Consider the following 13,495-nt stretch of genomic DNA (forward strand, 5'->3'; position numbering starts at 1 on the left):
CTTTTTCCCTAAATAACAGCAGGCGGATGGTGTTGTTGGGTAAATTCCCCCAAATGAGGTAGCCAGCCCCTTAGAAAATGGCTTCCCAGTATTCCTTGACTACTGTTTTCTTTCCTGAAAGACACACACACACTCTTTCTCACTCAGTCTGTGCAACCAACCTGAACCCTGGCAGTTCAGCTTCAGCCAAAGGGCCAGGGGAAGCCCCGAGGCAGCTAGGTTCTGCACCACTGCCACTTACAGCCTGGGCAGCAGACTTGGGAGAACAAACCCTGAGAAGAAAAAGCTCTGTGTTATTAAATCATAGAGGCTGGGGCGGCCACGGGTGGGAGTCTGACACCAGCACCACCTGGTACGTGCAGGAACCCAGTTACGTAGTGACGTCCGCTATTCCTGTGAAGGGCAGGGTGGAGAACAGGGGTGTAGACAGAGCCTCTGGCTGCCTGGTGGAGCTACTGGCAGTTGATTTTTCAGAGCTGGTAGGTTCTCCTTTGGAAAGTTACCCTTCCGTCTCCTATAGACCTCTTCCCAAAAGAAACAGCTGCATCTGCTCACCCTGACTTTTGTATTTAACTTGGTTCTGAAGCTAAAGCAGTGGAAAAATGACTGAGGAACTGGATACCCTCACTGAAGCCCCAAACAAGCTGTCTGAGTGACTTCTATCCCATGAGGCCCAGAGAAAAACAGTAATGAAATGAAGTCGCTTCCTGCGGTGAAACAAACGTGGGAACATTTATGCAATTGTTTTTATTTATTCAACTCTAAAGATTGACTGCAGCAATTTTTGGATGGTTGACACCTTAGATTAACACTAATTATATTGCTATAAATTTGGTTCAGGGTCAGAATGGGAATCAGGAAAGAGGAAGAACAATAGCAACAAAAATCTTCAAACACTGTAATGAAGAAATACTTTTTTCCCTTGAATTAATGCTACTTTCCCATAGACTTCCCTAGACTGGTTTGCAGCCTAAGGTCATAGAAAACAAGGCTTGGGCATATGGAAGAAACCGCAGGTTAAGCCATGGTGCCAAGCGAGAGACTAAAACCGCGATCTGAGTGTCAGTCTCAGGCACAGCTTAGGAGCACAGGCAGATTCTCAAATGCGTCCCAGGGTTCTTCCATTTTCACCTATTCAATCCCCCCTTTTCTGGCCAATTCAGGGCTGTACACAACCCCCTCGCTGCCTCTCCTGCTCACACTGTTGTTTACAGGGAACCCAACAGGCACGTGCGGCTCCTGCTGTGACAGAAAGGTAGCAAGAGCAGCCGTGATCCAGCTCCTCCTGAACGCCTGGACAGTTGGGCTGGCTGAGGATGGCTTCTTCAGGCCTCCGGAAGGCCCGGAGCCCCGGGAAGAACACTGCTTACCCTTGGGAAACCTGGCAACAGTTGCCTGTGATTTCTGGTGGAAATGACCAATCAGAATCAATCCATCTCACCGGGAAAGGTCAAGGGAAAGAAAAAAAAAAAAAAACGCTTCCCTTCCAAAAAACGGTAAAGAGGAAACGAGGAGAGAAGAAACCAAAATATTTAGAATGGCAAAATATTTAGAATGGCATAAAAAGTGATATGCGTAAACTTCTTTTTGTTATTAAATCTAACTGTAAGTTTCCTAAAGTCCAGTTACCAAGTTGAATTGTGTGGGAAAGAAGAGAGAGACCGGCTGGAATCTTCCTCAGGAGTTCACAACGTCAGGCTGAGAGGTCCTAGGTTTGCGCTGGGGGAGCCCCTTCCTGAATGAGGGCTTGGGTGGGCCGGGCTCCATGCTGGCTCCAGTCCCATTGGTCCCTGCAGAGTGAGCCTGGCCCCGTTCACTAGTGTTTCCTGGTGCCTGGGGTGGAGCACTCTGGTACCTGGAACCAGATGAATACCACGAGCTATTTCTGTAACGACCCACGCTGTCATGTCGCCCTTGGTTCGTGGGGTCACTGGACTTTGGGCCTTGTGGCCTGTAGCCTTGTCCTCCTCGTCTGTTTCCCGGCAATGCCTAAGGATAAAAGAATACAATGTTCAGAGCACAGTGGTATAAGGGCACCCCAGGTGTGCCAGTTCCGTGCACAGGAATATTCTGAAAGCCTAGCAGTGGTATCCCATGCCTGGGACTCGGTTCTCTCAATACTCACAGAATTTGGTCAGCCGATCCAACCTAGACCTAATGAGAACTCATAAATCTTTCGCTATCTCCCCTCTGCCTTTCACCTCAGGGTCCTCGCCCCTGAAGAGCTTTTCTTTAGCTGGGCTGAGGAAGAAAGAGCATTCTCTGGGGCTATTATAAGCCCTCAACTGGGCAAGTGTCTTATCACATGTCGAATTTTGTAGATCATAAACTATTTGTAAAGATAATGAACATTTGAATAATAATATACGCCTCACTATGCTCTACTTTGCTATATATCATGAACCACAGATTAAATCACGCTGCTGTGACATTTAACACATTCACAGTACAACCCGGAGAGCTCATGGCACAGGATTTTATTTTTGTCCTCCAATTCCAATGTAATACCACTCTGAAGAATTACTTACTTCAGGCTAATTCACAGCACTGCCTTGGATGGCTCTTATGGTATCTCCTTCAAATCAAGGAAAGGCAACTATGGATTCTGCTTCAACTTTCTAGTGTCTGCTCCCTGCCCTACCTGGTTCATGCTCTCTCTCTCTCCTGGGTATGCTCTCCCTGTGCTTCCAGGGAGCTGCTGCTTCAGACGCATTCTGGCGAACCTGCCACTGTGGTGCTTTCCACCTCCAGATGGGTGCACGACTCCCAGTGTGACCAATTACCAGGCAAGACTACTGCCTACGACAGCGAGGATCACTGCCAACATCAGAAAGTCAGTAGTCCTGGCAACAGGAAATCTAAACTGGCTGGTGAACTGGAACATACACACCAAACCCTTTCTTTGGAACTAACTGAGGCTGGAGGGATTCAAGATAGATGTGGAAGGGGCATAAAGAGAAGCGGGTCATGTACTGAGCTGTCAGCGTTTAAACTGTGACAACCTGGTTTAAAAGCTTTTCTGCCTAACACGCTCAGTGGAAGCTAGGTTACCTCTCGGTGAGGCTGGTAGGATCGGCCACCGGAGTTTGCTGTGGTTGCAGGCGTCTCTCCCGGTGCCGAGTTCTTCTTGTTAGCGCTTGTAAGGCTGGGAGCAGAGGCGCAGGTGGAAGCAGCAGCAGCAGAGGCGTCGCACGGGTTACTCAAAGACACAGATGCAACCAAGCTACATCGAGACCGGGTCGAATAGCTGTTCTTTGGATGGGACACTGAGACAGCAACATGAGAAAGATGTGGTCACGTGATAGAAGAGCATGACTGGTAATTTCTCCCTGTTTCTCCATTTCACAATGAGCAATCTAGGATAAAGAACTGTCTGAGTATTTGTAAAGCTAAGCTTTTAAGGAGGTAACAGGAAGGAAAACCTCCCTTCTGCCCTCTTCCTCCACGCCTTCCAAATCCCCAGGGCTTTGTAACAATCCGTCAGAGTGGCCCATCCCCCCACCAACTAACGATTTCTTGGCGTTCCTACCACCTCAACGCCTGGCTTTGGCTCCAGTGGCTGACTAAGCCGAGGAACAATAGTATGGGCCATATGTTCAGTTTCCTATGCAAGGAACATTTCTAAAGTACCAACCTCGCAAAGAAAGAAAAAGTTAAATGAAAAGCTAAATTCTTTTTTAAACATTTGAATCATGCAAGATGAGTTACGTATGAACAGAACTAGTCTTCACAACAAATATCTATCTTCCTTCCTAAGGTTCTTTCTGCAAATGTAACTCCAAATTCAAAATATCAATCTAGTTGAAAAATATTAACATTTTCAAATTTTGTCAGAATTCAATAGTTTAAAAGTAGTCCCTAGATTTTATTTCCTTGGTTTTAAGCCTGGGCTAGTGTTGAGTTCACAATCACTGCCCTAAGTCCAACATTTATTTCACTTTTACGCCGAGACTTAAAGAACAGAAGAGCTGGGCTTAGGGTCTCTGGGTATGACTGATGCATCACTTACCAGCGCTCATCTTAGAGGTATCTCTGTTCCCGCCTCCTCAGCCCCCGCCCCCCCTCGCCCCCCCACCGTTATGTGCCAGGCAAAGCAGGTAGTGTTACCTCCATTTTGGAGAGGAGTAAACTGAGGGCAGCATATAGAGTATAGACACGGGGATTCAAACCTGGTCTGACTCCAGTGCACATGCTCTTTACACTGCAGCCAACCACCTCTCAGCTCAGCAGAAAATGATGAAAAAACAACCACAAATTTAGGGAGCTGGGAAATGCCCATCCTCAGAGCTCAAAGCATCTGTGTTCACTGACTTGTTAAGTGTCTGAGTCCCTTTTCATAAAAGTAAGCAAGCAAGCAAACCAAAACCCAAGAGGGAGCGAGAGTCAGGGAAGAAGCCAATTGGCACTTCAGTTTCTAGTTAGGAGAGGGTGGTCTTCTCCTCACCGTCTCCAGCACCCTGAATCTCTCACCATCTCACCTTGTCCAAATGAATCAATGTTCTTCTTCAGGGTCTCTACATCACAGGTGAATCGGGCCACTCGTCCCAGATCCTCATCATATTTACGTTCACTAACAAAGTGCTGGAGAAAAGACAAAGACAAACCTCCAGATGAGACAAACAATGTACGGATTTCTAGCTTGCTATGCAATGCAGGAGAGCTGGCTTCAATTCCTGGGTCAGGAAGATCCCCTGGAAAAGGAAATGGCAACCCACTCCAGTATTCCTGCCTGGAGAATGCCATGGACAGAGGAGCCTGGCAGGCTACAGTCCACGGGGTCACAAGAGTCAGACACGACTTAGTGACTAAACCAACTATAAACAGATAAACAGGATTACTTTCAACTGATTTCTTTTTGTGCTTCAAATTTCACTAAGTGGCCATATATTACCAATGCTGGGTGGCTGACAAAATCCAGCCATTTTCTTTAAGAGTCTAAAGATAAGTTTATTTGGGAGCTTTATGAAATGCTGTATGATGGTCATTAGGTGTAAATTAAGAGAAACTGAAGGAAGGAGAAGGAACTCACGATGGAGGGCCATCTTTCTCTCCACTGTTGGCTACTCTTCACACTGCTCCATTATATACACAGGCAGAGGCAGCAAAAATGTCCATAGTTACAATGATTCCATTTAAATAAATGGTTTGGTGTTCTTTAATAGAAACGTCCTTAGGAAACCCACTGCACCTCTTTATACAAAGTAGGATTTGTTAGTCCTTGAAATAGGAACAATTTCTTGAGTTGGAAAATCATTCATGTGAAAAGTCAGCTTTGCAAATCAGAAGAGTTTGTGCTGCAAGTAATTTAATCCTTTTAAGCAGACTGAGCCGAGAAGTAACCAACCTCTTGGGTCAAAAACTAACTATACTATAGAAATAGTGGGACTAGAAAAATGTCAGGAATAAAATGCTTCTGCGGTCTATTTCAATAAACAATTTCTAAGGTAGCCTGGAATCATTTTTTCAGATGAAAAAGAGAATAAGAAAGAAAAGTTAAGGCCTAGATATAATTTAGAAGAACTGAACTCCTCAGAGCAGTCCTCTGTCTGGGGTTGTCCTAATTCTACTTTGGATTTTCAAGGGGTAGAATCAAATGCATCACAATCCTTGGGATGCACCTAGAAGCAATAAATGGGAGAGAAGGAGTAACAATTAGCTTTGGGCCTTGAAGTCCTAAAGCTTCAGGGTATATTGTGGCTCAGGAAAGCTCATGAATCTCTGTAACAAAGCCTTCAGACATGTAATATCAGTCTGAGATTAATTCTGAAGCAAATTCTAGGGTTTGCTGAGCCAAAGACATAACAGGAATGACGGAAATAAAATGATCTGGAAATAAGACATTTAAATTGCACAGCACCCACTTCAGTACACTGAAAACGTGGAGAAACAGATCCTTAGTCAGCCTGCAGAAATATTTCTAGCAGCTCTTCAACCACGTGGGAAGGGGAACAGATGAAGCCTATGAGAGCCAGAATTCTTATCTAATTCCAAAGGGGTTTCCGGCTTCTCCCAGATAGTTGAATGAGACTGACTGGCATCAATACGAGGAAGACTCTCTAAAAAATTTAGCAAAATAGCCTTAGTTAACCAGAAAATGGTACTTTAAAACTTACATTGCTGGCTTCACTATTTCTCCCCAGTATAGTCTAAGGGGAAGGAGCAAGGGGATAACACAATATAGGTTTGCATGAAAGACCAGGTCAGGATGGTACTGGGATGCCTGTAAGGTCTCAGATGACCTTCTGTCTGTGCTTTTATTTCCCAAAGGCTGTTATAAAATCTCCCCAGCAAGTATTCCTCTTAAATATGGCAGTAAATTTCACACTTCAGAAAGAGCAGAGTTAGGTCTTGGGAGTAGAGAAAGCCAACTCCCATGGTTCATACAGCTCACAGTTGAGAAACAATTAATTAGAATGCCAGTGTCTACAACTACCCATGATTAACCCAGCCTCTCTCGGGTTCCCATCTTAGTCTCAGAAATACTATTCTTTACGTAAGAATTTAAAACGTCTGAGTATTGAATCCAAGTAATCTTTATAGACAGATTTACAATATAACCAATATCTCAAACTGCTCATTTTTCTCTTATAAAATCAGAACTGACCAACCAACTATTTAAATGTCTACTGAATACCTACTAGGTGTCAAGGCACTATGCCAGGGCTCTGCAGACACAGTAGTGCCTATCGAGTGAGGAAGACAGGTTACTCAACTACACATACAATTATAAGCGTGCTAGGAAGGCACAAACAGGGGATGTGACAGGAAAGCCAGAAAGGCTGAGGAGATCAGGAATGAGATGTGAGCTGGAATGGCGCGGGTAGGGGGTTGGGGGGGAGTCGGGGAGAAAGGAGGGAAAAGAATGTTCTGGGCAGGTGGGAAAGCATGTGCAACAACCCTGACAGGAGGGAACAGGTATGCCTGTGGAAAGGAGAGCTAGCACAGCCGAAGCACTGGGACCAAGGGGGACAATGTGCAAAGGATGGCAGTAGGGCCAGACCATATGGAGCCCTACAGGCCGTTAAGGATTAGAGACTATTCTGAAAGCAATGGGAAGTCTGAAGCAGGGTCTGTAGTGTGAGGAACAGATATGAACAGGTGAGGACGGCAAGGTGGTGGCCAAGTGGAAAACTGGAATTAGTTAAGAGGCTACTACAGAATTCAAAGCAAGAGATCACAGTAGCTTGATCATGATGGTAGTGGTGGAGACAAAGAGAAAAGGTCAGATCGGAGACTGTGCAGAAGGTCAAATGGACAGGGTCTGCTGATAGATTTAATTGTGGGAAAAGGAGAAACTTCCTAAGGTTTCCACTTTAGACACTGGGTGGATGACAGTACCATTTACAGAGCAAGAGAACTTGGAAAAGGGCCAGGTTTGGGAAGAAGGGGTCATGAGTTCAATATATTAAATATCGCCATGAATTATGGAGATTTGCTACTTTAGTCCCCGAGGGTAAGAAGAAAGGCAGAAAAGAGAAGGAAGTTTTACCTTGATATCAGCTCTGAGCTCGACCAACTGCTCTTCTGACATCCGAACAGCCACATCAGTCATTTTCTTTAGAAGTTCGGCTTTCTTTTGACGGCTAAGCAAAATTTCCACTGTAGAGGGAAAGGGAGCATGACTCTTATGGTCTGCTAAATAGGACAAAGAAGGACTGGAAATATAGGCCTTGCAGTGTGTACTTGCACAGCCAAAGGCTTAGCTGCCCACCCACCCAGAAAGTGAAAATACCAAAGGTCTAGTTTCCACCTTCTTGAGGAACTCTGAAGGCAGTTTATATGGTAAACACTTTTTATGACTCATAAAGACTCATAAATCATTTGTCATTTTTCTTTCTCCTCTTCCCAGTTAAAAAAAATGTATTAAGAAGCATGTACACTGGGGCTTTCCTGGTGGTCCAGTGGTTAAGACTCTGCAATGCAGAGGGCATGGGTATGGTCCCTGGTCAGGGACGAGATCCCACAAGCTTCAACCAAGAGTTTACATACTGCAACTACAGACCCTGCATGCTGTAACTAAGACCTGGTGCAGCCAAATAAATAAATCAAAACTTCCATTTGACTCTGTGTTCCCCTCCCCGGAAGCAACCACTGACAACAATTTTTCATGTATATTTCCTAATATACTCTCTGCCTATATGGAATACCACAATACTCAAGTTCCCTAATGATGCATATTTAGATTGTTTACAGCCTTTTTTCATAGAATAACTTTTTAAACTTTTTAATTAGAAACAAATTTTTTCGGCCACACTGTGGATCTTAGTTACCTGACCAGGGATGGAACCTGAGCCCCCTGCAGTGGAAGCTTGAAGTCTTAACCAGTGGACCGCCAGGGAAGTCTGTTTTACTGCTTTTAAAAAAGCATCATCTTCAGTTTGCTCCGAGGTGCATAAATCAGGTATGGCCACAAAGGATAACAGACAATAAAAAGTCTCTCAGAGTAAAGAGCCAGGGACTACAGAGGACAGACGCCCTGTAAGGCTGGCTGGGGAGAACGATGGCGAAGCCTGGGTCCCTCATATCATTTTGGAGATGCCCTACAGCCCTGGACTGCTTACCTCTGGACGTTTCATTTCATGAGAGAAAAAGAACCTCACATTTATTTAGGCCATTCCGTGGCATGCAGTTAAACTCAATTCCTAACTGTTATGCACAGAATCCTGTAACCTACTGAGAAATTAGCCAAATTTATGTTAGAAAAAAAAGAATTTTTGAAGAGCTACATCCAGTGTTACAGAGAGCTGGAATGTCTTTAGTAGTTTTTCTCAGTCTGATTTGCCACAAATGTGGATGGGCTGCTCATACCCGTCAGGTTAAGCAATACGGCATATTTTTGCAATAGATTAGGAACATGCATACGAAAGTTTCTCAACACAAAGGCCCAACAAATACAAACGATTCATTGGTCTGGATCCCAAGATAAAATCTATTAGTCATCTGTATCAAATTCACTTTCTCTCAGCTTCAGCATTCTAGGATTCTAAGATAAAATTACAAATATCAAGATGGAGAAATGTGTCAAGTACAGATTTCTACACATAGCATATAATTCAGAGAGCCTAAGTATATGATCTTGAACAAGTCACATTTTTCCAAGGAACTAGTGTTTTCATTTATGAAATGAAAAAAATTAAAAAGTCAGAAAACCTAAATCTCCCATAAGGTTGATGCTAAGATCAGATATGAATGAGTGTGTAAAACCCTAAACTGTGAAGTACTATGAATATATAATTAATAAAACTATAACACATAAAAAAGAAAAAAGAAACTTGATATTATTGGTAAAAGAGTAATTACATTAGTGTCATTGAGAACTAGGATTTTTAGTATGGGAGCAAGGAGATACTGATATAAAATTGACAAATTTGAGCAAAACTCTGTAGCTCTTAATTTGATACTAAAAGATTGGCCATGAATTGATAATTGGTTAAGGCTGGGTGCTGGGGGGGTGGTAATTATATCAGCCTCTCTATTTGAAATATGTTAAAATTTTTCTATAAAAGATGTATTTTAAAAAGCACCTTCTTCTCAACAGTAAGGACTTTTTTCCTCTCTGAAACTTCACCTTCAAAAAGAGAATACATCGGTACAAGAATGGACCGAAACTGTCACTAGAAATTTCAGGATATACCACTCAATTTAAGTGATATCTCATCTCTGAAAAACAATGGATAGCACCTCTGCTATGTATCCAACACTTTGTTGCTGCTGCTGCTGCTGCTAAGTCACTTCAGTCGTGTCCGACTCTGTGCGACCCCATAGACGGCAGCCCACCAGGCTCCCCCGTCCCTGGGATTCTCCAGGCAAGAACACTGGAGTGGGTTAAAATGGATCAAAACTGAACTCAATTCAGTGCTTCAAAGCTGCCTCCTCTGGCCCAAGACCACAGACACAAATGATTTAACTGTGAGTCATCTCAACCTATATCCATTCTCAACAGTTTGAGAGCAGGTTAAAAGAAACAACCTTCCTAATTACAAATCTGGCATTCAATGCACGAAGGTAAAAACTGCTGAAAAGCCCTAAATCAATGCCACTGTACAAAGTGCAGCTGACATTCTCTTCTTTTCATATAGCTGTCTATCTTTAACCTAATCCTTAACGGAAATGACCAAAACAGCTATCTGGGTTCTTCTGTACAAAATCCCACAAATTATTCGACTTAGACTGTTCTTCCAGAATCTATTTTAGTAATCTTTCAAAGAGTCCTAGTCATGGGTATCCTGAACCCTCAATTAATTGACTTTTTCCCTAGCCAAGGATAACAGACACTGAGTGAAGTTTCAACAAACTGAGAAAACAAAGTTCTGCAAGAGGTAATGACAGGGATATATTGTAAGCAACCTGGTCAAGTCTCTGATTATGCCAAAGGCTTTTTCCCAAGTAGGAAAAAACCCAAAGGAATTATTCAGTCACTGAAGGAAAAAACAAAATAAAACCCAGGCACCTGCAAGATAACCGATTTTCCTTAGCTGATGCTGAGGTGGCAGATACCATGATGTAGACATTGAAATCTATATTCAAAATATTAAAATTTGGAAATGTTGATAAACAGGCTATTATAAAGTTGTTTCACCTGAAAGCATTCCTATGCCAGCACAGTACAATTGCTCAAGACTATTTAACTAAATATACAAACTCTTAGTGTGGCATTTACATTCAGCTTTTGTTATGGGGATTGAGAGGCAGGTACTTATTAACTGTTAATAGTTTTAATAAAGATCAATCTTACTTGCTTCAGCTTTCACTTTGTCCATTTCAGCAAGCAACGCCACTTCCCGATCCATTAAACTAGGAAGGGATGACAAAGGGAAAGAATGTTGGATCAGAAACTCAAACACAAAAATGGCACAGTGTTAACAGTGGAGAAAGACTTACGCGTTTGTTCCCTAAAAGCATACTACAAAATAAGCACTGTATACACCACATGAAAATCTTATCTCGCCCTCAGCAAAGACTATTTTAAAGATTTCAATACAGGAATCTAATTCCCTTTTATTTCTACTGATAACATATTACAGTAAATCAGTAGCTAGACATTTAAGAGTTGAGAACCAGTAGATGGCAGTAGCAAACTACAAAACACTTTTTGGTAAGTTGTGCTAAAGCATAAGTCCTCATGAAAATTACGTATTTCTACATATGTACATATATTTTATTTTATATTCTGGTCTATAAAACTGGTCAGTTATGCTTCTAATGAATTTTTACCAAGCAATACCCCTGCGAGGGCCCAATACATTTAACCACAATTAGGATTTATAGATCTTCAACATTTTAGCACAGTTGCTTATCAAGTCCACTAGCACTTTAAGTCTTTAGAATGCAGAGCAGTCAAAAGACACATATACTGGTGCTAATTTTGGATAAATGTTTAATAATAATCCAGAAAAGATGGAATCAAAGGTTTCTGGAAGGCTTTTTTTATCGAAAAAGAATATTAAACAGGCAATTAGAATTTTCTCCACTATAAATGTAGATGGTTTGTAAGCATGGGAAAGCTTTTCCATGTCCTTATAAGAGAGCCCACCATCTTCAATGAACATGAGATAATACGCTGCCCTAGTATTAAACCTCTGGATACAAATAATTTTCCTTACCACATCAGTTTTGCTTAGTAGTGGCAAAAAACAAAACAAACAAACAAAAAAAACTAAAGCTTTACTATCTGTACAAACATAAAATGTTCCAACTCTCTTCATAGTTGAAATTCGTTCTAATTTCTCCTTTTGAACTCGTGTATAACTACAGGGTTAATAAAAGTTCTCTTGTTTCTGGTTGTAAAACTAATCACACACATATGCATATATATACACATACACACACACACATAGGAAAAAAAAAACTCAACTCAGTTTAGCTCTATATGTTGTTATGTTAGCACAAAGTATTTAATATTGAGACTACAGAGTGAGATATTCAAAAAAGTATAAGGCAGGGACATTTTCTCAAGGAGTAAAATCCTTTATAGTGAAGTGATAAAGAACAGGTTTGATAATCATTATGCATGATGTTAATACACAGATTTGTAACAAATTTGGTCGGCATATTAATTCCAAAGTGCCAGACTAGAGAGAAGATACAACTATTGTGGGGTAGCAACACTTTTGCTAAGAAAGCATTTCCCAAACCTTGGCAAACATTTTGCTCCAAGAACTCTAGCAGCATTTGGAATACCTAAAAGGCAAAACAAAAGCACATCTGAGACAGGAGCTGCCAGGCCTTGAGTTCAGTATTATCACCTCTCCTCTGCTGCTGAATCACCTTAAGATGCAGACACTGTCCGTCAGATGACAAATTTAACTGACGAAGCTTGTAAAATATTTATTAAAAGAGCTTAGCAAACAAGTAAGCTTTCTGCAGCTTACAATCTTTATTATGAGACAGCAGAGCGCCACAGGACACTCTCAGCAAGGAAAAACAGTACCATAATCATTAGACTTTTTAGTGTTACTATGAGCTAGCACATCAGGATGGCACTTCTATTTCCTGTAAGAATGGTTAGCATCCCTTTACACAAGCTTTGTTTCTTGAATCACTCATTGGTGATCATAAGAAACCCACAGTGCAGTGTGTGGGGAATCATATGACGGCATGAGTGGTCAGTCGTGTCTTGACTCTTAGCAACCCTATGGACTGTAGCCTGCCAGGCTCCTCTGTCCAGGGGAGTTTACAGGCAAGAATACGGCAGTGGGTTGTCACTTCCTCTGCCAGGGGTCATATGACCATTCCAATAAAAAAATAAGCTTACCTTTCCATGCCAAAAAACACTGAAAAGCAATAAGGACTTTTATTTCTTTTTGTTTGTTGTCTGTCATGTTACTATCTATTGATAACATTTACTCAAAGATTCTGTGATGTTGGCCAAGCATTAAACAGAGGAATCTATGGACTAACTGTTGGGATATTTTCTCAGAGAGAAGCCTGATGAATCTCTGCAATTTTTCATTAAATTTTTCACAAGTCTTTAAAATAGAAAAATGAATAAATCTTAAATTACATGTAGTGTAAGCACCTGACAATTAGTTTTTCTGCTAATAATTTAAGTGCCTGACATTAAGCTTTTGGTTGCCGACATTCCCTTCAAAGATAATCATCTCAAATAAATAAGCTACACAACAAGAGAAAGGGTGATGCCAGGCCATCCTCTTAGAAGGTCCTGGGTGAGCTACATAATTGACCACTTGAGTCACCGGAACTTTTCCTTCCTATGCTTTAATTCTTGCTTTTATGTTTTAAATTCACTAATAAACAATGAACCCACAAAACTCAAGGCACCCCATCCTGGACCCCAATAAAGGCATGACTCAAGGTTCATGCTCTCCTTAAACACACTTCACTGTGTGGGTCTAGGCATGCCATGTACCCTCCAGGACTTGTGAGTAATAAACCTTGTTTTTGTTGCCAAGGTGCATGTAGCAATCATTAGAGCCACAAGGGCCTGTCTGCCACAACACTGAATCATGGGGTGGGGGCCACAAGCAGTACAGGG

General features: G+C 42.0%; 1 protein-coding gene across 2 annotated transcripts in view; it reads right to left on the reverse strand.

The window, feature by feature from the left end:
• Positions 1-732: 732 nt before the first annotated feature.
• SPATS2 (spermatogenesis associated serine rich 2) overlaps positions 733-13,495 on the reverse strand; it is a 152,976-nt gene continuing 140,213 nt past the window's right edge. For both annotated transcript variants that reach the window (XM_019960651.2, XM_070789168.1), the window contains exons 9-13: positions 10,736-10,794; positions 7,490-7,599; positions 4,479-4,581; positions 3,052-3,266; positions 733-1,989 (exon numbers count right to left, since the gene is read on the reverse strand). In XM_019960651.2, coding sequence (XP_019816210.2) covers positions 1,678-1,989; positions 3,052-3,266; positions 4,479-4,581; positions 7,490-7,599; positions 10,736-10,794 — 799 coding nt within the window. In that variant the 3' untranslated portion in view covers positions 733-1,677. The remainder of the gene's footprint in view (positions 1,990-3,051; positions 3,267-4,478; positions 4,582-7,489; positions 7,600-10,735; positions 10,795-13,495) is intronic.

The sequence above is a fragment of the Bos indicus genome, chromosome 5 (genome assembly GCF_029378745.1).
Source record: "Bos indicus isolate NIAB-ARS_2022 breed Sahiwal x Tharparkar chromosome 5, NIAB-ARS_B.indTharparkar_mat_pri_1.0, whole genome shotgun sequence".
Classification (NCBI taxonomy): domain Eukaryota; kingdom Metazoa; phylum Chordata; class Mammalia; order Artiodactyla; family Bovidae; genus Bos; species Bos indicus.